The sequence below is a fragment of the Pinus tabuliformis genome, chromosome Q (genome assembly GCF_031772625.1).
Source record: "Pinus tabuliformis cultivar Carrire ecotype Pingquan chromosome Q, CPIR1, whole genome shotgun sequence".
Taxonomy (NCBI): Eukaryota; Viridiplantae; Streptophyta; class Pinopsida; order Pinales; family Pinaceae; genus Pinus; species Pinus tabuliformis.
The window spans coordinates 105,824,412-105,851,892 of NC_142296.1; the positions used below are offsets into that span (position 1 = coordinate 105,824,412).

General features: G+C 39.6%; 1 protein-coding gene across 1 annotated transcript; it reads right to left on the reverse strand.

Moving 5' to 3' along the window:
- Positions 1-17,602: 17,602 nt before the first annotated feature.
- Positions 17,603-18,370, reverse strand: LOC149218454 (uncharacterized). The gene has a single exon (XM_089386562.1). It carries the CDS (start codon positions 18,368-18,370, stop codon positions 17,603-17,605), a length of 768 nt encoding a protein of 255 aa, XP_089242688.1.
- Between the last annotated feature and the right edge of the window lie 9,111 nt (positions 18,371-27,481).

Consider the following 27,481-nt stretch of genomic DNA (forward strand, 5'->3'; position numbering starts at 1 on the left):
GTGACATATATTTAGATATTTGAGTTCCAATTTAAAATGTAAATTTTTATTTTTTTTTTGTTGATTTTTTTTTTTTTTTCAAAAGGTGGAAAAACCTATCAAACTCAGTTTGTCAAACCAACAGTGAGGACAGCCATCTCTGGCTGCTATCCGCGAATGTCAGTTGACACATCACTGTTATCAAGGAAAACCACGCCACCTGAAATAACCCGCTGGTGGTCCGTAAGGGAGCAGGCTATCACTCCTGCCAGATGCCTCTGGGTCTTGGGCCGTTAACCTGTTTCCTTAAGTCCGAGGAAGACGAGCTCTTAGCCAAGCAGAAGCAGTTTTAGGGCATACTCCAGGCCCCTTTTTTGTTGATTGTGTGGTGTGTAAAAACAATGAAGACTTTTTTCTTTTCTTTTCTTTTTTTATTCATATTATTTAATACTCACTGAAATCATTGGAGTCCGCACATATTATTTCATGTTCTTCATCATTAATGAAAATTTATATATGCTTAGCATGTTCTCCCATGTGCAACTTTATTATTTATTTGCAAATATAATTGAAAAATTGTATTTGATGATTTTTTTAGTTAAAAAGATGCACATAATGTATTTTTTTAAACTATACTCGTAATTGTTTTATAATTTGATGCTTATTGAAAAGTTACACGCTAAAATTTACTTGAAATTTATTTAAAACAAATGTTATACAGTAGCTAGTAGTTTAAATATAGTTCACCAGAATTCACCAAAATCCAGCAATACAATTGCAAGATTTGTTGTTTTTTAAAATACATTTTGAATGCATAAATCGATTCAGCACCCTAAAAACCACGGGGCACTCCAATTATGCATATTAAACAATTTAAACTCAAGTTTAAAAAAAAAAAAATGTCGGATTTTGATTAAAATTAACCATCCTGGAAAAAAAAAAAAAAAAGGAGAAGAAGAAAGAAAGAGAGAAAAAAAAAAGAAGAAGAAAGAAAAAGAAAAAAGAAAAAAAAAAGAAGGAAGGTGATTTCGTCTATAAGTTAGACTAGGCCTTTACTAATTGGTAAATTGAGATATTTTGTTAATTGTAATGCTTCATTGTGATAGTGGAGAATCTAATCCTACTCAAACAGCGATAGTCTTAATATATTTCCATGGACATTTTCAATAGCTATAATTGTTCTTTTAAAATATATTATTTTATATACCTTATTAAATTTTTTCCAAAATTAAATGATTATAAGAACATTTTCAATAGCTATAATTGTTCTTTTAAAATATATTATTTTATATACCTTATTAAATTGTTTTCCAAAATTAAATGATTATAAGAATATTGTAGTTAAAGAAAACAATTTTTTTATTTATTTAAAAAAAGAAAGATAAAATTATAATTCTTTCATAGTTTAGTCTCTAAAACTTAACTATGTCATTGAAATTAGATTGTTATTAATCCTCTAATTAAATTACCTTATTTTGTACTTATTATCATATCAGAATATAATTAATTTGTATTTATTATTATCTTAGAATTGAAAAATATAATTTAATTATTATTAACACTATTAAATTAAATTTTTTTCTCTTATCCCTTCTTTTCCCTAACAAACATCTTGTCTTGTCAACAAGAAATTTTTGGACGAACGCGCGCGCTGCTCTGAACCGCGGAGCCGAGAGTAGGTTTGCCGCCGCCACAGTTCTTGGACGCAGCCATGAGCGGACCTGGGGGTGGGGAGTCCGCTCCCACCCCACCATTATCCTCCGAAGATGCATTTCGAAGACTGTTAACGCAGAAAGGGAAGAAGCAACAGCACTCTGAGGTGCCGAAATTCATAAAAAAGCTCGATGAAATACCAGAGATAGCACTTCCAGAGGAACAACCGATTAAAATTGCTCTTGCGCTGTCTGACAGAGGCCTGGTAGGGCAGTTTATGGGCCGATGGCCGTCCACTAAAACCACGGACGATTGGATTCAGCGAAACTGGAGACCTCAGCTGAAAAATAACGTGATTTGTTATGCTGTAGGACGAGGCTATTTCATCTTTGAATTTACCACCAAAGAAGATCGCGACCTGGTATTCAGAAACGAGCCGTATTTTATGGGAAATCAGGGACTGTATCTCAACAAATGGAGTCCTGATTTTGACCCATCCGTCGATGTCCCCAAGGAGGCGCCGGTCTGGGTTCGCTTACCTAATCTCCCTCTACACTGTTGGAGCTATCAATCTCTGCAGAAGATTGGTAATGGGTTGGGTCGATTCATTGACAAAGCTGATCACAAGGGCCAATATACATGTGCTAGAATCTGCGTGGAAGTCGACTTGGAAGCCGGGCTACCAGAAGCGATCAAACTCAAAGTTGGAGAATGGCAGCACTACCAGAAGTTGGACTACGAGCAGTTGCCTTTCAAATGCCGAACCTGTCATGAGCACGGACACTTCCAGAGAAACTGCCCAAAAGCTCCAACAGGGAACACAGTTGAAGAAGAAGGATGGAAAGAAATCAGAAAGGGAAAGGCTGTTCCAAAGCCTCCGGGACAGAACAACTCCGCTCCAATGGGGAAGCCTCACTTTAACCCAAAAGCCGCTGCTGCTTCTAAAGATGGATCCTCCTCTGGAGAAAAGGTGGATGATAAGGAGACCCAAGAGGAAACCGAAAATAAGGAGAAACAAGGGAAAGTAAATGAAGTTGAACCAACAGTCCCTCCACCCGAGGAGTGTCAGAGGGGAAATGAAGGCAATGAAGAACACATTAGTCTAGCCTCAGACTCTGAGGGAGAATCAGAAGAGAGAGATTCTGAAACTGACAACTCGCTAGTCACTCCAATCAAGACGACTAGAGGGCGGAAATCCAAGAAGAAACAGAGAGAGGAAGAAACTTACAAAGATGTCCTCCAAGGCTCCCAAAAAACTCTCAAAGCAATGATGAATACCAGATCTGGGCGCAAGAGTAACAAGGCTCCAATAGGAGCCTCATCTCCCCAAAAAAGTAAATAATGAAATACGTCTCCTGGAACTGCAGAGGTTTAGGTAGCAGGTCGAAAGAGGAAGCCCTGAAAGATATAGTGAGAATATACTCGCCTGAAATCCTCCTCATCCAGGAGACAAAGCTGGAGGATCTTCCTCTCCTCCAATCCAGTAAAGTTTTTTGGAAAAAAGGCCATGGAAGAGCGGTTAGTGCAAGAGGCGCCTCTGGTGGAATAGCCACCTTCTGGAACAGCGCCATATATGACTTTATTCAAGAAAAAAGCAGCCCTCACTGGCTCTTCATTCAGCTACTCCACAAGGATTCTGGTCAGCAAGTAAGTATGTTTAATGTTTATGCTCCTGTATTGCCAAGCGAGAAAAAAATCTGCTGGAATTCGCTTCATTCATTTCTTTTAGAGCAAAATCCCGAGAATATCATCATTGCAGGTGACCTGAATGTCACCCTTGCTCTTGATGAGAAAAAGGGAGGCTCCATTGTCAGGGATCCTGCCAGAGAATGGGTTGAAGACATAATGCTGGGCTGGGACCTGGAGGACATTAAACCTTCTTCAGGTAAATTCACTTGGTCCAATAAAAGAATAGCCCCCAATCACATTGCTGCCCGGTTGGATAGATTCCTTGTCCACTCTTCTTTCCTAACCTGCGGTCTTATGGCAACCTCTAAAATTCTTCCAAATCTCACCTCTGATCATAAGCCCATTCTTCTCGAGCTTTCCCTGGATTGCAATCTAGGCCCCATCCCATTTCGGTTCAGCCCTCTGTGGATCCAGCAAGAAGGCTTTCAAGAGGTGGTCTCCGATTCTTGGAATAGGCCCGTCCATGGTTCTCCATTCTTTGTGTGGGAAGAGAAAATCAGGGTTCTAAAAAGAAATCTTAAAGATTGGGCTAAAAGACTGCAATCCCCCACAGCCAAAAGAAAAGAAAATCTAAACAGGCTCGCTGCTCATCAGCTAGATATGGAGCATAGTCCTGTTTCTCAAAGCCTGCTACTAAAAGAAGTCGAGCTCCAAAAAGAGGTTCATAGATCTAGCAGGGAGGAGGAAGAATTTTGGCGACAGAAGTCTAGGAACCTTTGGCTGCAGTCCGGAGATAAGAACACCAGCTTCTTTCATAAGCAAGCCGAAGCCCGAAAGAATTTCAAATCAGTCTCAGAGATTAATTACCAAAATACTGTGATTAAGGATTTCGAAGGCATCAAGAGAGCTGCATATTCCTTCTACCAAGATCTTTACTCGGCTCCTGAAGAACCAGCTATTGATCCCCATTCCTATCCGATCGATTTAATTCCCAAATGCGTCAAGGACTCGGACAACGCCATGCTGACAGCTCCGATTAGTATGGAAGAGCTAAAGGATGTTCTGAACAACATGGAGCCTGATAAAGCCCCAGGCCCAGATGGGTTCTCTGTCAGGTTCCTTTTGACTTGCTGGTCAACAATTAAAAAAGACCTATTGAGGATGGTCAGAAAATCCCAGAATTGTGTAAAGCTAGGCGGTGGCATCAACTCAGCCTTTCTCGCCTTGATCCCAAAAGAGAAAGGCGCCTCAGATTTCAGCAGATTTAGGCCAATATCCTTGTGCAATTCCAGTTATAAGTTGGTCTCCAAAATAATAGCCAACAGGCTGAAAAACATTTTGCCAGACATCATCCCTGAAAATCAAGGCGGATTCATAAAAGGAAGAAAGATTTTGGACAACATTGTGCTGGTCCAAGAAGCAGTTCACTCTAGTTGCCAAAGAAAGGAGAAAGGTATGGTGATTAAGCTCGACTTGGCTAACGCATTTGATAGGGTGAGACATGAATTTTTGTTTGCTGTGATGAAGAAGCTAGGCTTCTCAACAAACTTCATAAACTGGGTGAAAGCCTGTATTGCCTCACCATGGATCGCGCCTTTGGTCAACGGCCGTTCTACTGACTTCTTCCAAGCTTCTAGGGGCCTGAGACAGGGATGCCCTTTGTCTCCGCTCCTATATGCTGTCCAGGCCTCGGTGCTTAGTTTCCAACTAGATCATAACCAGCAAAATCAAACTCTGCCTGGCCTCAGAACTACTCACAAGGTGAAAGACATTAATCATGCCCAATTCGCCGACGACACTTTGCTGCTTGGAGGAGCCAGCATAATCTCTGCCAGACATTTCAAGAGGGAACTGGACATTTACAGGTTGATCTCGGGCAGCAAAATCAATTATCGAAAATGCTCTATCTATGGCTGGAACTGTTCGACCAAAGAGCTGTCTGACATTGCAAGACTTTTAGAAATGGATGGAATTCGAAACTGGGAGTCATTTAAATACCTCGGGATTCCTATCTTCAAATCTAAGCCTAAAGTTGCTCACTGGTTGCCTCTGCTCGATAAGATAAAGAATAGAATCCAAGCTTGGGGTGCCTCTTGGCTGAATAATGCAGGGAAAGTCATCCTTATGAAATCGGTCCTAATAAGTATGCCTCTATTCCAAAACTCTATTCTCCTTGCCCCCAAAACCTTTCTCAGCAAATTGGACAGCCTGTTGAGAAGATTTCTGTGGGAAGGTGGGAATAACAATGATAGAAGGATCCATTTAGTGAGCTGGGAAACTCTCAAGCGACCATTTCTGGAAGGAGGCCTCCATCTGCGTAACTTGGCTGCCCAAAATCTTGCTTTGGGATCCAAGATTCTGTGGAATTTAGTCTCTGGAAATACTAGCTGGAGTAAAAGAGTCATTTGGAAGAAATACTTCCAAGGGCAGCGCTTGAGATGCCTGGATAAGCCTCCAAGAATTCTAAAAGGTTCTCCAATCTTCAATCTTTGCAATGCTGCTAGGGAGCAATTCAGCCAATACCTTTATTGGATCCCTGGTAATGGAAGGAAAATCAAAATCTGGGATGATTCGATCTTGGGTGACCAGCCAATGAATCATGTGGAAGGTCTTGCAAACATCAAAGATTGGCTTCAGTCTTGCAATCTGCACACATTGTGGGATATCTCGAATTGGAAGGAAGCTCCTGATAGAACCTGGGATGGTTGGAACCTGGGGGAGGTCCCCATAATGCTGCAGGGGGAAGCTTCTTTACTATTAGATATGCTCCAAGGTAAATCTCCTTCAAAGGCCACTGCTAAAGACAAAAGAGGCTGGGGATCCATCTCTGGCCATTATACTGTTTCCGAAGGTTATAAAAGAACTATGGCTGTCCCATATGCTCCTCCAAATCCAGCCCAATGGAAATTTATATGGGATTTCCCAGCTCTCCCAAAAATCGACTTCTTCTGTTGGACCGTTGCCCACCAAAGCATTCTTACCAGAGATAACTTGCGAAGAAGAGGGATGGAAGGACCTTCCAGATGTCCACTCTGCTGGTCTGCTGAAGAAACTATCAGTCACCTGTTGCTGCTTTGCCCCTTCGCTCAAGAAGTCTGGAGGGGAGTTCTGCTGTTAGAGCCAACTAACCTTGATCTTCCAGATAACATTCCTGCCCTGTTCAGAACTTGGGCCAGCTTATCTCCCTTCTGCCTTAAAAATAAAAGTCTTCTTAAAACCAGTTGGATGTGGATCCCTAAATTCATTTGCTGGAAACTATGGTTGGAAAGGAACAACAGAATTTTTCGAGAAGAAAGTTGCACTGCAATAAGAGTTATCTCAAAAATAAAAGCTTTGCTGGGCGAGGCATTGGAAGCCAATACTTCATCAAGGAACGAAATGAGTCTGGTCAAAGAAGAGGAGAAATGGTTCAAAGAATTGGTTCCAAATCTGAAGGAAAGGCCCTTTCATCCTGTTTCCGTACATGCCAATTGGGAGATTAGGCTGGAAGAACTAGAGTTCATTAAGTGGAGATCGGCCCTGGAAGATCACTGTTTATTCTTCGATGGGGCCTCTAAAGGAAACCCTGGGGTTGCTGGCAGTGGTGGAGTTCTATTGAGACCTGGAGGTTCTCCGGAACTGAGATTCCATTGGGGTCTGGGAATTGAAACCAACAACAGAGCGGAGGCTCTTGCATTGTGGCAGGGGCTGACACTGGCGATTAAAAGAAATATCCTTTCTCTCTCAGTCTTTGGAGATTCAAGACTTATCATCCAGGCCATGCTACACCCTAAGACCTCCCATCAGGTTCAGTTAGCCACCATCATCAGGAAAATCAGGCTATTACTGCCCAAATTCAATAAAATTTCCTTCTTCCATATCTTAAGGAACCTCAATTCCCAAGCTGATACAGAGGCCAATCTTGGCTCCCTCTGTTCTCGGAGATCCCTGGTGGTTAACTCAACTGAATCTTCTTGTTCCATTCCTTAAAATACCTGCTGTTCGACCCTCCTTTCCTTCCTGAATTAAGGGCTGCCTATTCCCCCCTCTTTCCTGCTCTTCGGGACCTATGCTCAAATCAAACTATGTAATCCGATAATTCAAGCCTGATATCAGCCTCCGTTTATTGACCTCTGTTTACTGTTATGTTCCTGCTTCCCAAGAGCCCTCAAAGGAACCTCAAGGGCGCATCTCAGTTTCAGATTTGATCTTCACCCCACTCTCTATCCTGAAGGTTTGGTTCAGCATAATCAGAGCCTCTCTCTTCCGGAAAGCAGCATTCGCTGTTCTACCCAAAACTGCGTTGGAGCTCCCAGCTGATGAAGCAATCTCTCCAAAGCGTGGTCAATCAGGTTCCTACGCCATTGATGCTTTTTGGAACAGCAATTTCAAGATCCGCAGGAAGATCAATAGCATCGATGCTCTGTGGCACAGTAAGTTCAAGCTCCGTTTGAAGTCCTCTGGCACTGTGCGTCGATTCATCTATTCCAACAGCCATCACTATGCGATCTTATGTCAAAGTCGACGTAGCTTAATTCTCTGTCTCAGAACACCGGATGGACTGGCAAATCTCCGGATTAGAGGCGAACATTCTCTTCTCCATTAAGAATTTCCCAGTTCTCTGTCTATGAATCTCCAGAATTGTAAAAGCACGCGGTAGCTTGTTTACCGCCCAAATAAAACTAACCGTTACTGTCAAAAAAAAAAACACTATTAAATTTATTTATATATTAAAAATATATATTTTTATTAAAACAAAAATACAAACATAAAACAACAATCAAACTATATTGAAATAATAAACAAAATTATAAAAAATAAATATACTTAGAATATTATTGAAATTTTCTTGTGATGAATGGAGTTTTGGCATTTTGTCCAATAATATGGGGAAAGCATATGCCCTTCTCCAAGATCTCATAATATTATTAAACTTAAAGAGTAAGAAATGAAAATATTGGGAGATTAGTTATCAAATATATGGCTCAAGGTCATCTCTCTTAGACATTTGCTTCTTAGTCATCATTACAAGGATTTGATATCTCTATTATAAGTTTGAAGTAATAGAGTGGTTTCATATTCTCCATGAGCTCAATAAAATAGCAAATGGAAATGTTAGCAAAGCTTCTAAGTGCCATAGAGGAATTCTCTATATCAACTCTATTCAATATATTCATGACAGTCATTGATCATATAATTGCTAAGAAGTCTTTTCTCATCCCTCTCAAGGTTATATATGAGCCACTATGACAAGCATCTACCATTTAAGGCCACATCATTACAAACGATGGAGCCATGCAACATGTTCTCTATACTAGTTGCAAGGACAACAAGGATTCAATAGGTAGTTAATCCTCTCATGATGCATCTTTTTCACAAGAAAGTTAATGAATGTCTTTTCATTCATATGTGAGGGAGTGGTGGTATATTACATAATTTGCTCTTGTTAATGGGATATGTCAATCTTGATTAGATTGTCATCTTTTTGATTTAGTGGTTTGTTTGTCTAGTGAAGAGGGCATTTTCAAATGGGATTTTCTTTGCATTCAATAATTTTAACACCTCTAGTCTTGTTTTCTCTCAAAATAAAAATATCAATTTTAATCTCTCAAAATAAAAATAAAAATGACCAAAAAAAGGTTATAATTGAAAAATACATATCATCACATCTCAAAAAAGGTTGATAAGATATAAATGCATATCACCACATCTCAAAAATGTTGATAAGATTTGAATACCAAGGTTAAAAAAAAAAAAAACAAACTCATAGGGAGATTAGCCTAACACTATGAAGTTTTTTGTTTTTTTGTTTTTTGTTTTGTTTTTGTTTTTGTTTTTAACACTTATATATATATATATATATATATATATATAAACACTCAGTTACTAGCATCAGCTCAACGCGTCATTCCATTGACAAGTCTACCATGTGCTAAGGTTTCAGCCTTAATGGGGCAAAAAGTGACTTTGAAATTTCGCTAGAGCAGCAATGAGAACTAAACCCTAAGAAAAATTACTTCAAAAACATAATAGAATTCGCAGATCCCATGAATTTTTAGATCAAGAATGGGAAATAGAAGCTACCATACAAATCCCAAGGCTCGCACTTGTAAAGGTTCACCTCGGAATAACCTCATGCTCTGCTCCTTTGAGGCCATGATTGAGTTTGCCCTTGAGGTAGCAGGAGATCAGTTCCTCATTCGTGGGATGGAACCTAAAACCTGTAGGAGAAGCAAATGTTCTGATGGACTTAGTATCGATAATGCCCGCTACCAATTGTCTATTAAGCCTTACAAGTGAAACCAAATTCCAATCCCTTGTATTCACCAAAAGACACCACCAGGAGTCCAACAGTTCTAGTGTGGATAATGCCCCTTTCCCACCTAGTATTGTTATAGCGGATAAATCCCTCTTGCTGACAAGAGAGATTTCCTTAGATCCTAGATGGAAACTACAAACAAACAGACAATTGACATGACTCTTTCCCTAAATTTATCTCATTTGAATTATAGATATAAAAGATGGTAAACGAGCCTCTTACCTGCTCGCAAAATGCTTGATGAAGATCCCTTGTTGTTTCTTGATGCAACCTCTTAATCCTTGATAAAACTTGCAACCATAAACATAAGAAGGATCAAAAGCATATGTGACATAATAATTCAAACAAACTTAACCTAATGATCAAGGAGATTAGGAATTGAAATTGCTTTAATGAACATCTAAAGAATTATAGACCATTCATCATTCTGATAAGACAATTCAATGGGGAAAAGCATTCATTTGTATTAATCAAAGATAAAGAAGAGCCTTACAACCTTTGCCTTGATGTAGTGAGGTTCCTCCCAAATGCATCCAATCTCCTCCTTAGATGATAAGCTTTCCAATCTCAAACTAGTAGCATAAGTTTATCTTCTCTGAGTTCTAACCTCCTCAATCCCTCTGCCCTCTAGTCATTTTATAGGCCAAGAGGAAGAAGTTTTAGATCCAAAAGAGGAGGGTGAGATCCTCTAATTGAGGGATTAGGGTTCCTTGAGGAAATGGATTAAGATCCATCATTTGAGGGTTATAGCTTGAATAGGCATCACCTGGAAGCTTTCAGTTGGGATATATTCGACCAACTATGTTTCTAGAATGTACTTTTTTATTTTTACTTTCTTTGATTCACCTGTGCGGTCCACAATGGTAGACAGAGCACAGTTCTGCGTTGTTCTCAGGGATAAGTTCAGCAAATGCGCAAAAACTTCTAGGTAAAAGCGCGCATGGCCTACTTAACAAAGTATACAAGCTATTTTTCCCAAAGTTCTCATCTTCTTCAAGGTATTTTTGGTTGTTTGACCTCTAAGGGAGTTCAATGAAACATGTTCACGGATGGCGAGAAATCTGTTTATATCGATCAAGTGTCATGGTGACAAAAATGATGTGTAACACGTATGTTTTAGAACTCAAGTACAAGTTCTTCTAATATTATCAATACTATGTGTTAATACCCTAAATGTTATGTGTTTTTATAATTTTCTTACACTCGCCCAAAACAAAACAAAAAAATAAAATACAAATTCTTTTGATCTTAAAAAATAAAATGCAAAAAAATATTATATATATTTATATAATTTAATTTAATAATTAAAAAAACAAATATAATTATTTATTTAATAAACCATCATAAGACCATTATAATCATAAAGTAAATGTAATTATGTTATTTCATTAAACTTATTATATATATTGTTTTGCAGTTTTAATTTTTCAAAATATAAAATACCAAAATTCTAAAACCTCTAATATACTAGTGCAATCATATAAATTAAATGGTCAAAATTCTAAAACCTCTAATATACTAGTGCAATCATATAAATTAAATGGTCAATAAACCCTAATAGGCATCAATCTATGATAAACATCAAAATACTTACTTCATAATACAAATAACATTGCTAAAAAAATACTAAATTATAACTTATTTTAAATTATTATTATTATTATTATTAAAAAAAACATATATATACATCGAAAAAACATATAAGATTCTTAACCATAGAGATTCTCAATATGTAAATAGGCTTTGTCACAATACGACATGCCCAAAAAAAAACTATGACTCATTTTACATGACACTTGTTTTAATTCATCAATTCAATTAAAAGAGAAAAAAATGCTTTACTACTTTGAAGATAAATATTAACTTTTGATTTGTCAAAACTATTAAGAATATTTTAGAACATTCTATTAAATATTAACTTTTAATTTGTCAAAATTGTTAAGAATATTTTAGAACATTCCATGGATGTTAAATCCTACCATCCACCTGATGGTTTGACCTATAGCCGCGTCAATTTTGGCCCCACAAAATCATTGGAATCCAACCAATTTTTTTACAAAAAAACTGATAGTAAGAGTGCGTGAATCTTACTTTTGATGGTGGAAATGGATTCAACACCATCAAAAACTCTTCCAACACCTAAAATATTAAAACTTGAGAATTATAACCCATAATTCAAAAAAATTATTAAATTTGATCAAATCTTATAAGAATTTTTCGACATAAAATTTAAGCCAAATTAAACTATACTCTACCTAATAATTATTAATAATTAAATTAAAATTCTTAAATTTAAAAAAAAAATTTAAAATAAAATAAAATTATCTAAAATAAAAACCAATAACTATATATAGATATATATACAACTTCACTCCTATGATGCAAACCATAAAAGCCCATCTCCCATGTCTCCACTGTTCACGTTCACGTTGCAAATCATCCAGATACATCCCTACCTGCTGTGTCAAAAACAAATTCCCTACCAAGTGGCTCATTAGAACTTTTGTTCCTTAAAAAAGTACAATTGTACGGTGCCGTCATAATGATTCCAAAATAAAGATAGAGCCAGATTAAGCCAAAGAACGTTAAATGGAAAATGGTGCCAATAAAAGAGATTCGTTCGGTCTTCCTATTTGAATTTCAAATATTTTTTTCAGTTCGACCTTAGTGGAGGAGAAAATTTCGCTCGAAATTATTTTTAGTTAGAATTTTGTCTTTTTTTTCTTCAAAAAAATCTAATAGTGGAAATGTTTGAATCATATTTTGATGTGGAAATAGATTTAACATTTAAAAATTTCTAAGGCATTCAAAATCTTAAATTTTTACAATTCTAATTAAAATTGCCAAAAAAATCTACCATATTTTATCAAAATTATGTTTTGGCCACTCAAAGTCAAAAATTATGAACTAGTATAAGGAGGTCATAAATTTGCCTAGAAAATAGTGGAAATTCAGATCCCACATAAATTTTGGGAAATCTGGGTTACAACTATGAGTCTTCATGATTTTGGGTGCCCCTATGGTTTTTGATACTGTTGAATCCATATCCACCTTCAAAAATTTGATTTAAACATTCTTTTTTTTTATAACAGAAACGGATAGATTGATATATTAATTTCTGGCCAAAATGCCGCAAAACTGATTACAAAATGCTAACCAAATTCCAGAAAACTCCTTGGCCAGGATCGGAGTGTCTTTTTCTTTGCTACGCCAGAGGTTTTTACAAGCTATTTTTCGGGCAACCGCCTCTATCTTTCCCACTTTAAAAATGCAGACAAACTGCTCCAGTAAAAGACAGTAAAACATATTCACCAGCTAGTTAAGGAATGGGATCCCAGCCTTCTTCTCCATCTCTGAGAATGACTCCGAGGGGGAGGAGAATAGCTTTATTAGCTTCAGCGTCAGCATCTTTGTTGTTGTCTCTCTTGACATGATAGAATTTCAAGCTCTGAAAGGAATTTGACAGGGTTCTTATTCTGTTGATCAATCTGGACAGTCTTAGATCTGAAGGGGAAGAGCTGTCTACAATGGTTTTTATGATAGACTGAGAGTCTCCCATCACAATTGCATCATTTATACCGAGAGATTTAAGTTGCTTCAGACCTTGGAGAAGGGCCAAGGCTTCAGCTTGGATGCTGGTATTGAAGCCCACTCCCCAAGCATATCTAAGAACAGTTCTGCCATTAGCTCTTTTAACAACTCCACCAGCTTCGGAACTGCTCGGATTACCTTTAGCTGCCCCATCAAAGAAGAGAATGATATGCACCTGCTTTGTGCAAAGAGCCAAGAAATCTAAAGCATTAAGTCTAATTTGCCAATCTTTGAGAGGAACGGGAGACCTGGCAATTTCAATGAATCGGAGGTCCAGGATATCGCTCCAAGCAGCATCGTGGTCTCTCAGGCCTGCCCCGTCCAGCTGATCTCCGACACATTCCTTTAACTGGCTTTTGATTTTAACCCAGACAATCTTGTGGTCTCTCTTCTTATCTCTGAAAATCCTCTGGTTTCTTTCCAACCAGGTGTGCCAGCAAATTAGTTTAGGAAGAATGCACCAGGCCGCTTTGATATGTGCGTTCTGAGGAGGGCCTCCAGGATACGAATGCAACCAGTTCGAGAACAGATCGGGAATGCTATTGGGGAGGACGAAATCCAAACTCCAAGGGCCTAAGGCCTCATTCCAAAGGTCTGTCACGAATTTACATTTGAGCATCAGGTGTGCAGCAGTTTCTGCGTTTTCTCCGCACAGTGAGCATCGAGAGGGGCCTAGATAGCCTCTTTTCTGTAATCTATCATCAGTCAAGATTCTCTGATGACATAGGAGCCAGCAGAAGTAGTCGATTTTAGGAAGCGAAAACTGGGACCAAACCCCTTTCCATGGTTTCGGATCTGGAGGAACGTGGGGATGCGCTAAGATCTGCCTGTAACCCTGAGAGACTGAATAACGCCCAGGGGTCAGACCCCAGCCACGGGTATCCAACTTCTTGTTGTTCAAAGGAGCCTTGCCATTTAATAAGTCTAAGGAGATTGCAAACACGTTGGACAGAATCTGGGGCACCTCAATGTTGATCCAGCTGTGCCAGTTTCCATTCTCCCAATTAGATATATCCCACAGAGTAATGTAACCTGCTCTGTACATCCAGTCTTTCAACAATGTCAGGGAACGATCATCAGCCAGAGGATCGCAGCCCATTATACGATCCTCCCATATTCTAATTTGCTTGCCATTACCAGGGATCCAATGTGCATGTTGGCTAATTAAGAAGGAAGATTTTGCACAGAGCTTTTGAATTAGCGAGCCAAAGTTTGTTATGGGATGGTCCAAACACCTTTTTCTCTGCCCACGAAAGAATTTTTTCCACAAGGCGAGTTGAGCCGACCCCGGATTTGGGGCAATAATCCTCCAGATCAGCTTTGCTCCCAATGCAATGTTCTACGTGCAAATATTCTTAAAATTCAGTCCGCCTTCCAATCTGGGCATGGTGATTTTAGTCCAGCTTATTAAAGGGATTTTCTTATCATTTGCTTTCCCGCCTTTCCAAAAGAATTTTCTTATATGATCCTCCATTTTCTTCATAATTCCAACTGGAGCTAGCATCACAGCAAACTGATAGATGGGGAGGCTGTTTAGGACTGCTTTTATAAGCACTGACTTGCCTACCAGAATAAGCCAGTTAAATCCCCAGGAGTGGATCTTAGATTCAAACTTTTCCAGCAGGGGCAACCAGTCTTTGCTGACAGCACGTTTTTGGAAAATAGGGAGTCCCAAATACTTGAAGGAAGACCATGACGAGGAGGCCGCGAAACCAAAGCAACTGGAGATGGCTTGCAGCGTGGTGGCAGGGGTATTCCAGCAGTAGATGTGGCATTTGCCTTTATTGAGGTTGCTTCCTGAGTCTTCACAATAGTCATCAACCACATCTTTGAATCTTTTAGCTGAGGACACAGAGGCAACACCCAGCAAGAGGGAATCATCCGCGAATAGCGCATGATTTATATTATTAACTCCTCTCGCAATGTTCAGGCCCATTAATTCTTGATCCTGTTGCTTTTTGTTCAAAAGGAAGCTAAGGACAGAAGCTTGAAGGACAAAGAGCAGAGGGGATAGGGGACACCCTTGCCTCAATCCACGAGAAGCTTTGAAGAAATCTGTGGCCCTCCCATTCACCAGAGGGGCTATCCATGGCTCACTGATACAAGCCTTAATCCAGTTGATAAATTTGGATCCAAACCCGAATTTGCGCAGGACATCCATCAGAAAACTATGTCTCACTCTGTCGAAGGCGTTTTCAAGATCTAACTTGACAACCATACCTTTCTCTTTGCGAGCCAAACTAGAGTGAATCGCCTCTTGGACCAGGATAAAGTTATCCACAATCTGTCTTCCCTGAATAAAACCTCCCTGATTCGCAGGAATGATGTCTGGGAGAATGATTTTTAATCTGTTGGCAATAACTTTCGTTATCAGCTTATAGCCTATATTACAAAGGGAGATAGGACGAAACCGGCTGAAGGTGTTGGCTCCTTTCTCCTTGGGAATGAGGGCCAGGAAGGCCGAATTAGTGCTTCCCCCAATTTTCTGACACTCCTGAGATTTCCGAATCATTCTGCTTAAGTCTTTCTCCACAATCTGCCAACAGGACTGCAGGAATCTGGCAGTGAAACCATCGGGACCCGGGGCCTTATCCGGTTCCATAGCGAAGAGGGTGTTTTTTATTTCATTGTTAGAGATCTCAGCTTCCAGGAATTGATTCTTTCTGGCGGTAATCAGGGAGGGCACCTCATTCACAAGGGTAGAAACATGTCCCAAGGCCTCTTCTTCACTATAGAGGTTTTTGAAATGAGTGAAGGCAGCGTTCTTTATGCTTCGGATTTCTCTATGCGTGGTGGTCTCTACTTTAATTTCAGAGATGGAGTTGAGGCATTTTCGGGCCTGAGCTTGCTTATGGAAGAAGGAAGAGTTTCTATCTCCTGCCTTGAGCCAGAGACTGCGAGATTTCAGTCTCCAATACTCTTCCTCTGCCAAGCTAGCCTTAAGGAGCATGTGCTGAAGATTAGCCTCCTTGTCAAGAATTTCTTTTGTGATCTCAACATTTTCCGAAACCTGATGATGCATCTCAAGTCGTTCCTGAATCATTTTCCTTTCCACAGCAGGATTTGGTAAGGTTTTTACCCAAGTTTTTAGAGCAGCTTTAACTCTCCTAAGTTTCTCCTCCCAAACGAAGAAGGCAGAGCCTTTGACTGGGAGCTTCCAGATTTCTTTTATCAGAGGCATGAATGACTGTTCCTTGACCCAATGAGAATTGAATTTAAATGGAATGGGACCTTGGTCCAAATGTGCCAGCAGGTCAAGTTTAATGGGGCGATGATCGGAAACACAACAAGGGAGAATATGCATTCTAGACTCTAGACCATGAAGAAGAAAAGAACTTTGAACAAGGAATCTGTCTAACCTTGCAGCGATATGTCCCGGGCCAATTCTTTTGTTTGTCCAAGTGTACTTCCCGAACGAAGGCTTAATATCTATCATGTCCCAGTCTTGAAGCAAGTCTTCAACCCATTCCCGCGTCGGGTCCCTAACAGTGCTTCCTCCACGTTTTTCTGACAATGATAAGGTGAGATTAAGATCCCCTGCTATTATTATATTAGCCAATTCTTCAGAATCTGCCAGACTTCTAATGGAGTCCCAACAGTGCTTTTTCTCTCCTGCGCTGACAGGAGCATACACGTTAAAGAGGGAGAGTATCATATCTGTTTCTACGTGCTGTATCTTTGAGAACAACCAGTGGGTGTTTTTGACTTCTCTGATCTTTATGAATTTGTTAGCATTCCAAATAGTGCCCAGTCCACCTGAAGCACCTCGAGCTGAGACTGCTTGTCCTTCGCTTTTCTTCCACAACTTCTTACCGATCTGGAGGAAGGCATAGTCCTCCATTTTAGTCTCCTAGATAAGGAGTAGATCGGGAGATTCTGTTCTTATCAAGCTTCTTATGGCTTCTTCTTTTATTCTGCTCCCCATACCCCTACAATTCTAGGAGACGATCTTCATCACTTGCATTTTGGATGGTGAGCTCCCCTAGAGCTCTGGGACTAATTTCTGTTCTTCTTCGGAGTATTTGCCAAGAGTTTCTCAAGGGTTGGTTGACTTCCCTGAAGTTTGTCTTTGTAAGTCTCTTGCTCTCTTTTTTCCCGAGCATATTTTTAGCCTCTCAGTGATCTTCTGGCCGATGTTTGCGAAGCTCCTATTTTGCCTTCTTCTTCTGATTCCTTCGAACCTTGCACATCCTCTGTCTCTTCAATGAGGATCTCTTTTGATTTGTCTTCATTATTTTCCACATGCTTTGGTCCCAAGGGGGACTCCTTGAGGATCGATCCTTCCTTCTGCATCTTTGGTTCTTGGGTGCCTTCTATTGCTGAGCTTAACTGAGCAAATTTGTTTCCTTGCTCTTCCATGATAGGGGTTTGGTTTCTAGGGGTTGCCTGAGGGCCATTGCCATTTGTATTACCAGTTCGAATGGCTTTATGGGCATTTTTGGATCTTTTAACCTAGATCCAACCTTCATCCTTGCCTTTCTCCATTTCACTATTCTTTGGACAGTTTCGAGCAAAATGACCATAAACTTGGCATTTCCTGCACTTGAACAGAAGCTTCTCATAATCAAGCTTTTGAACATGAGTCCAACTTCCAACCCTGATCTTTACTGCCTCGGGCAAACCAACCTCCAGGTCGACTTCAACGCAGATTCTAGCACAGTCGTATTGGTCTTTGTTATTTGCTCGGTCGATGAATTTGCCCAAGGTGTTTCCGATATGCTTTAGGGACTCCCAATTCCAACAATGCACTGGCAGATTGGGCAGCCTAACCCACACAGGAACGGCTGTGGGAACGTCAACTGATGGATCAAAATCAGGCGTCCACTTGTTGAGATACAACCCCTGAGGACCCATGAAGTAGGGACCATTCCGGAATATCAGATCCTTATCATCCTTGTCAGAGAATTCAAACATAAAGAATCCCTTCCCTAGAAAATACGAGGTGACACCATTTTTAATCAACGGAGCCCAGTTTCTAGCAACCCAGCTCTCCGTGGATTTGGGGGAGGGCCAGAGGCCTGTGAACTGTCCAACCAAAGCTCTCTCAGCTAGAGAAAGGGCGACCTGGATCGGACCCTCAGGGGGAAGCGCAATCTCAGGGATGTCATCCAATCGTTTCACGAACTTCGCAGCCTCCGAAACTTTCTTCTTCGGCAGGGATTCCAGGAGTTTGAGAAAAGCTTCAGCATCAGAAGGGGGAGGCGAAGGGGGCGGCTCCATTGCTGCAGCGACCCAGCGATCAAAACCGAACCCCTCAAGTCATCGCAGAAGAAATGAACAGAGAGATAAGGAGCCCCAGCAAATCCATAGTAGCGGAGGCTCAACTCGCCGCGCAGGGAGACCAGAGCGCTGCACAGGGGATCGCCGCACAGGAGGAGGACTGGATCACAGCCCCCAGGAGGTCTGCGGAGCCCACCGAAGCAGCCAGAGGGCCGAGCCAAAGGAGTTGCAGAGCGGCGGCTAGGTCGAAAGAAAAAACCTAAACAATTTCATCTTATTTAAACATTCTTATGATTGGATTTTTTAATAAAAAAATGGTGAAAATTGGTTTTCCCAACAAAATTGTGGCTTAGTTGAATGGTTTTTTTTTTTTTTAATTGAATTTATTTATATATTCCAAAATATATTTTAAATAACAAAAAAAATTATAAGGTTTTGAGTATGCCCTAAAATTACTTTTGTTTCTCTAAGAGTTTGTCTTTCTGAGTTGTAAGGAAATAGGTTAATAGCGGAATAGGCATGTGGCAGGTGCGAAAGCCCCTTATGAACCACCCGCCTATAATTTCAGGTGGTTTGCTTTTCCTTGAATAATAGTGATGAGTCAGCATGCATTCTTGGATAACACCCAGTTGCTCGTTTGACAACTGAGTTATGATAGGGTTTTTCACTATGTCAAAAGAAACTAAAAAAAATATTATATCATTTGAATTTGTAAATAATTCTTTTAAAAAATTGACTATGCATATTATCAATAATTATTAGAGGGATGGTAAGGATGTCACCTCTATTGAATATTTTTGGTAGTATACACAAATAAAAATATCAGATATATTTCCAAAGCAATTATGTTTTTCCTTTTTAATTTAATTCATTAATTAAAAAAAATGTCATATGAACAATTAGTTCACCGTAGTGCAACAAAGCTGGTTTACAAATTAAGAATCTCCATGATAAATTGGGATAAATCTCCATGATTAAAAATCTTGTTACATTTATTCATATATATTTCCACATGGTGTAATCATGTTGATAAATTTTTAAATAAATGTTGTGGGCAACTTTTTTGATGTCCACGTTTCAAGTGGTCTCACCACTCATTATTAAAAATTCAAATAAACAAGATGATCTTACATGTTTTTTTAATATACACATATGTTTAATTTATATATTAATTATGTTTTATCATTAATTAATACTATTATTCTTTTAAATAAATTTATAATTTAATTGTTTTTTATATAAAAACACTAATTTTAATTATGACAAAATAAATGTGGTGATATTTATTATAAATAATTTATTATTTATAATTAATTTATATGACATTTATATATTAAAAACATTTTAAAAACAAACAAATTTATATTGTAAAATCCTTAAAAAAATAAGAAGAAGCATAATTGAAAATAATTAGACTGCGCTCCCAACTTTGCTGTCCCTACTCTGGTTTAGCGTTTTTTCTTCCTGCTATCCGCCGCTGTTTTCACAGTCAAAAGATAGAATATTCGTATGATTAATGAGGCGGTGAGGGTCAGGTTGGTGGAGTTGAATAAAGTTCATAAAATCCGGCGCCATGCTTTGTTTTCTTGGAGAGATATCTCACGTGATTCCTCGTGGGGGTGGAAGAATTGTTTTTACTGAACTGTCCCACGTCATCTTTTATATTTAACTCCACGTGGAGAGATATAGACCTCCCATGCATCCGTAGCTTCTGAGTTTGTGCCTTTCATAAAATAGCTTTTCAATCACGTGGCCACAGATAAAATGAAAAAATTTAAATCGATTATTTTACTAATTTAAAAAAACATGACATAAATTAGAAGTGTATGATGTAATTAGTATTTAATTTTTTTTAATATTTTATTAATTTTTTAGTGTTGATATTATTTTTTAAAGTTAGAAATTCTATTAATTAAGAAGATGAAATATTATACAATTTTTTGTGACCAAAAATTAGATCTCATAGCCTATAAGGAGAGTGAGTTGAAAGGCTTATATATTGTATACAAAATTAACTATATTCTTAGTTATAAAAGAAATTATTCTATAATGCAAAAAAACAACATTTTATGGAGGGTTTGAACAATCTAAAGATGAAGTTTTGGAGTATGAATTGAAGGTCGGTGGATAGGACCTAGTTTAGTAGAGGCATGCAACTTGGAGATGATGTCTTTAAGCCGAAGTTGAATTTCATCCAATTGTAGCATAATTCCCTCCTTGGCCTCATCACAATCCATTAACAATCTCCCAACAAGCGTTTTGAGGTGACAATATAAAGCAATCGTCTTCTAGTATTTTGTATCATGGGCCCTTGAACTCTTTGTGTGAGGGATCCAATTGCCAAACTTTGCATCAATATCCTAGTCATGTATGGTACCCTACTCCTATAGTATTTTAGTCTCCATCAATTATATTTCCTCATGAATGTGCAAAGGAACTTACTCCTAAAAAGAATTAACTTCCTCATGAGCCTCAAGTTGAACATGAAAGGTGGAAGAACTTGCCTGGGCTCCAGAGGAGTTGATAGAGCCTGATCTGCCCTGCTGACCTAGACACGAAGATTTGCCTGAGGTATGGTGACACAAATGAAGATAAACCAAAACCACAAAGGATACGCTACACATAGAAGACTAAAAGGAGTGTATGTAGCCCAAGCAGATGGTGATTATGGGGTGTAATGCAACCAACTGCTTTGAGAATAAAACACCTTCAAATTCATGGACAACCCATGAACTAAAATGAACCAAATAATACGTGCCTTACACTCTGCGTCAACTAGAGCTTGCAATGAGCGTCCACTCAAAAATTCCATGTGGACAAATGATGGTTGCAATAGATTCTAGAATCAATCCTATACTAGGATGGTCTGGCAATGGATATGATTGAGTGTTGTTTCCATAAATTCCTTGAGCTCAACTTGGTATAAGCCATAAATCATGCTAAGACATGGAGCTTGCATGAAATGTTGAGGTTCATGCTTTCATGTCATGAGCTCAATAAGTGGGTCATGGTAATGGTGGTATGTTGTCATGTCCAAGGTCACTTGTCCCTTCTCGCCCCATCCGAGGGTTTGGTATCCTCTTGAGAAAGTGAGAAACACTGGGTAGATAAGGGTTTAGAGTTGGCTGTAGACCATCTTCAATCCAATGAATTATCGATTAGAGAGACACCCTCAATTGCCAATTTTCACGCTATTTTATTGCCTCTACGTCAGCCATGTGAGGGAATAAGTATAAGAAGCTAGAGGAGAAGATCTTGAATGTGTTCAAGGCCACTAGCTCTCCATTCTTCTTGAACAACTCTGATCTTTGTGCTTCCTTCACAACACTCAACTCCTTTATGGCATGGACCGATTAGACTTCCTCCAAGTTGTTCATCCAAGCCACTCCTTTACGGCATGGACCAATTAGACTTCCTCCAAGTTTTCCATCCAAGCCACTCCTTTTGGACAATATTCAACAAAATGCCACCTTTAACATATGCAACACATAATTCCTTTGTCTTTGTGAGATTGTTCCATGGCGAAAATACTGCTTCCTTCGATGTTCCCTATATTAGATATATCCATCTTTGACACTTAGTAAGCGTCAATGTTAGCCAACAACTTCGACACCTTTTTTGTCTCATGAGTTCCCTCACACAATGGTTTCTCCCATCTTGGATAGGCTTTGGTTTTGTTTCTACAAATCGACTTTCAAACTCATGTCATTGCAGATCATTCCCCCTTTTGTCATGTTGTCCCCATCACTCATCTCACTCATCAAGCTTGTCTTGAATGATTGGATGAAGAGTGACATGTGTACTTGTCAATACCACCTGTAATAAAGTTTCGACCTATCTGGATCTTACTCTTAATACCACTTGCCTCTATCATGTGGTAAAGAACCTTGAATTGTCTTTGTTTCAATTCTGATACTAATTGCCATGCCCCCACAATCACTTAGACACTCGACTCGACTTGGCACTTCCAAGTTGTTGATCACTGTGGGGAGTACAACACCATGACCTGTTTCATCTTGCCATCTTACTTGATACAAAATTATGTGATTTTTGACTATTAATATTCTTGATACAAGAAATTTAATTACATCATGCAACCATAGGTATAAGAATATGTGCACAATCCTTTTTATAGTTGGGTAGTCATCCCTATCTAACATCTTATTATAATACACAAGTACAAAGAATATAACAAAGTTAGAGCTCGTACAAAGATTACAATTTCATGCATGTGACTCCCTAATAAAAAAATTCGTGCCACTTCTTGGCTTACAAAATTGTACCAAGTCTTCCCATACCTTGTGCGACCAACCAACCTAATTCCAGAACCAAGTGACCACGCATACGAATAATTGTATCCATGCGAACCCCTTAGCTTCCTCTTCATTTTAACTCAAAGATTCCTTGCCTTGCGACTTCACCCACTGGCTATAATAAAAATCATCCATGCGACTCGTTCACTTGTGTAACCTATTCATCCACTCATCTTGCAACTTCCTCTTCACTCGACTTGTGTCTTCCACCCTTTGGTCTTGTGTCATAATAACCTCAATTGAATGCCTATTTATATGTTTACATGACCCTACTCTTGGAATAGTTGTGAGTTGATCGTCGTGTCATTAGGTGGTGCCATTCCACCTAGCACATTTTTGGTTGACCTACATGCCCACACTTCCAAATCCACGTGCATCCTTACGGTAGTTGTTTGACCCATGTATGCACATTCCCATTCTCGTATACGCTCCTTCATTGGTAAACCAACCCTATATTTCACCTTACTCTTTTTTGTGTCGATACACACACTTGTGAGTCAACCCAGCATGAATTGTAATCCAACTCCATGCTACTTTATCATGCAACTTACTTATCTCAAATTGATAAACCATGTACCCTATGAATTTCTAATCCATCACAGTGTTTGTTCACGTGCTCATTCCCTGATTATCCCCCTTAGCATGACTACATACCTAAAATAACTTGTTTTCCTTATGCCTCATGTGATGTTTTTGTTCAAATCTCCTTGAGCCCAGTGTAGGCTTGGATATTTCCACATTATGTAGCCCAGGGTGTGAACTGAAGATGTGGTGATTGTGCCTATGTGCACGTCTTCATCCAATGTTCAACTCTAGGGTCTTACAGGGGGTTCCCCATCTGTGAGGGGAACTAGTTTCAAATTTCTTCAGACGTGGGAAGAGGGAATTTTGAAGTTTTTTAAAACATTGTAAAATTATACTATTTATCTTAACGAATTTAGATTTAAAAGCTCTTCAAAATTAAAATTATATTTTTTTTGTAAGTTGAGAGTTTTCCATTAAGAAAAAGGCTACATTTTTTATCTCAATTTTTACAAAATTATACCAGCCTCACTTTGACTAGATTTGTTGGCTGATGTGAGATATGCCAAAGTTTTTACATCAAACAACATGGATTGCACAACCCAACACATCATATATCCAAAGGACCAAAAAAACAACACAAATAGTTCAAAACATATAGACATTTATAGTCAGATAATGTCACAGGAGTAGGGTCTTTCGGTCTAGTGCCTGGGGGTACTGGAAGCTTGAATTTTCACTCTATGTGCTTTTCCATATGGGTCATACGAGCTTCCAGTCAATCAAGGTGTCCTACATTCTCCATTGGTTATGTTGTAGGTCATTAAGGAAGGATATGATTTCATTTCTATCACCATGCTTCTCCTTGAGAATTTTCCCCAGTAATGTTTTTTGCTGCCAATGAAGAGTAACCATATGCATAACCTGATTTCTCCTTCCCCTGGTGTGCCCAGGGTCCGGGAGCCAATGAGAAACTTCTTCCAAAAGTTCAAAATTTGAAAAGGTATACCTATCCTTGTGGTCATGCTTTCCAAGTCGTTGAATATTAGTCTTAGTGCCTAGAGAGGTCGCGACCTATTAAGCAGTGACCGCCTCCTGGAAGAAAGTGCTAAACTTATTAGTCTGGCCACGCTCCCCAACACCTCATCGACTATGCCCATGTTGGCATGGCATGATAACCCAAAACCTTGTTGACCCCAAGAAGGCAACAAATGTGCTTCCCTCGAAAGTTAGAGCAGTCAAACTCCTTAATTGCGGACAAAGAATTCCAACGATTGAAGGGAACTAGACTCTCCCCCCTTACCCAAAACCAGATGACAGATAAAACCTTCTTGTCCCTTGTAGAAGAATGGAAGAAAACCATAGCAATACTAGAATACCAGGATCGAAACCACAAGATAATAATGAAAAGGTGATGATGGTGAAAGGCTAGTAGCCTAGGAAATGAAGTCAAATTCAGGTAAAATAGAGCCTTTGATAGCAAACCAACCTAGATATCCATAAACTCTTTTAGGAATAAGGAAAAAGGAACCAAAACCACCATGAAACTATACAAAATGAGATAATAGAGAAAACAAAGGTAGGATCATAAGGTTATCTCAACATGAATCCTGATGGATGGAAGTCGCCTTACCACAAACTATCTTCGAACATTGTTCTGTTGTATTATTCCATTCAAAGCCAAGTATTAAACAATATACATAAGCTTTCGTCAGACCAAAATTCTCTTCTTGATGACCTACCTCCGAGAAAGAACGATTTCCTTACACTTCTAGAGATGGTAAGATTTTGCTTTTGAGAGGAATAACTACTAGATAAAACTTGGTAAACCTTCACCACTCTATATTTTCCACTACAAACTCCCACACTACTAGGCATTCACCATCATCAATTATTGAACCTAGGATCGCAGGGATGCCTGAAAAACACTTCTATGGCCCATGCTTTCCATTCACAAAAGGCATTGGCTTTCTAAACAATTGAAGGATCGAGAGAGAATGTATAGATATTAGGTGACCCATTAAGAAAGATGAGGAACTCCACATGTATAATGCTTGGAGGGGGCATGCCATGCCACCCACCTCCTCAATTGTCTCATGACTTGGTGAGGTGGAAGACACCCCCCCACCCCTAACTCCACCCTTGTATGTTCCTCCACCCCCATCAGGGTGTTATTATCTTCTTCTAGAATGGTTTGTAACCGATTTCTCTAGCTTGGACAAATATTGTCTGACTAGGGAGAGCTAAAGTTCATTTCATTTTCCTAGCTTCCTAGATTAGCTAGAAGGTCAACAAATTTATTCCCAATTCTACGTGTATGAGAGGTAACAACATATGGTATTGAAGAAAGTAGCTTCTGAATGTGAGAGATGAGGAGTTCTAATCACTAGCTCTTGACCAGTTTAGAGATAGGTGTACCATAGATAAGTTCTTGAGATGTAGAGATAGCCAATTGAGAATCCCCATCCACTTGAAGTTTCGAGTAACCAACTTCAATTATTATCCACAAACCCCGTTCTAGGGCAAAAAAATCTACGCTGTTGCTAGTTATGCCACAATTGGATGTGAACGCTCTTAGAGCTGCCTCATTCCAATATCTGAAGACATCGCCATATCCCACTGGGCCCATATTCCTTTTGGATGCCCCATAAAATTTAACTTAACAAAATTGAGGGGAAGGGGTGTAAAATATGAGGGGGAAGAGTTGGAAAGGGGAGGAGACCTGGGATTTCCTGGGGATGTCATGGCCTAGGTAATCTTGTTGGCTTGATGGGGCCTGACCCAGGTTCAGAGTTAATTAGCCAAAAAATCCCTACACTACTATCCCTTTCGGCAACAGCCCATGGAGCGCGAACTGAGGTCTCAACCGAAGCAGTATGGGGGGATGCTGGAACCAAGTTTCTGCACCCTTGAGATGTCTGAGGGGTTGATTTAGTCTAATTGTGAATGGCTTCGCGTAGGTCACTTTGCACACTGCCCTAACCTGCGAGGCCTTTGCGATCTGTTATAATTGCCTTCACGCAGCCCTAACCAGGGGCTGAGGTGCTTTCGCGCTGCTAAGGCAGCGATCTGCGTTATTTCCCCAAGTTACACCACGAATCTTACTTATCTTCTTATAACTATTAGTTAACTTCGCGTAAACAGATACCTTATCTTATATTCACTTAATCAACACAATCATATATGTTCGCACAACATATAAACAACAGAAATGGAATTTATACCCAATACATTCAATGCAGAAAACAGTAAATAAATACACAGGAATGGTATAAAACTTCTCTTTATTAATGCTTCAATCGGTTACAGACTCAACCTGCCCTGCGCACTCAGCTACAGGGGTCCGTGCACTCAGCTGTGGACTACTAGGCCTCTGTGCACTCAGCTACAGAGCCTTCTCCTACTCTACGATCCAAAGACTCGACTCTACATTTAGATAAGACTCAATTCTTCTTCTTCTATTACATCATTAGATCCTATTTACTTACAACTTAGAGCCTCTCTCTATTTATACAATCCCATGGTTCGCGGACCATGGGTAGATCTCTAAAGCCGACATTACATTACAAAAATGAGGGCGGACAACCCTATGACTCATTTACAAGCTCGCGCTTTGCACCCACAAAACATGGAGTCTTTACATCAGATTTAGTCAAAATTTGGGCTTTAAGCCCCAAAACTTCCCTTGGGGGATCCCGCGCCTAATAGGCCCCCAACAAAAACATCGTGACTTGCCCTCGAGTCACTTTGTCGGTGCGAATATCTTCACGCGGAGACCTCCCAAGTCTGCTCGGACAGCTGCAAGGTCGACAACGAACTGAGCGGCTGCCTGCTATACCTCCTGGACACGTTGTTCAAAGACTGTTGTACCTGAATTTCTTCCCTGCATCTGCTCCTGCGCGAGCTTGGATTCGATTGAGGCTGTAATGATGAAGGCCTCATCAATCCATGGTTGGACGCACGCCTTCAAAACCGCTTCCTTATGTCGCATTGTGTCTACCTGCTCCTTGAGCACTTTTGCCTGTTGCATCCGCGCGAGCCTCTGTGTAAGGGCCACCGTCTGCGCGGTCCCTTTTATATCATCGTACTTTTGCTGCAGCTCACGCGCCTCTGTTTCTAAGCGTTGTATGTTCGAGTCCTCCTGCAGAGTGGTGAGGACCTCGAACGACTCTTCAAATAATTTGGTGCAGTCCTTCACTGCACTGCTGATCTCCTCTATTCTTGTTGTAATGGCGCTGGCACGCTGTTCCCTCACCTCTGGTGGAGTTGAAGGCTG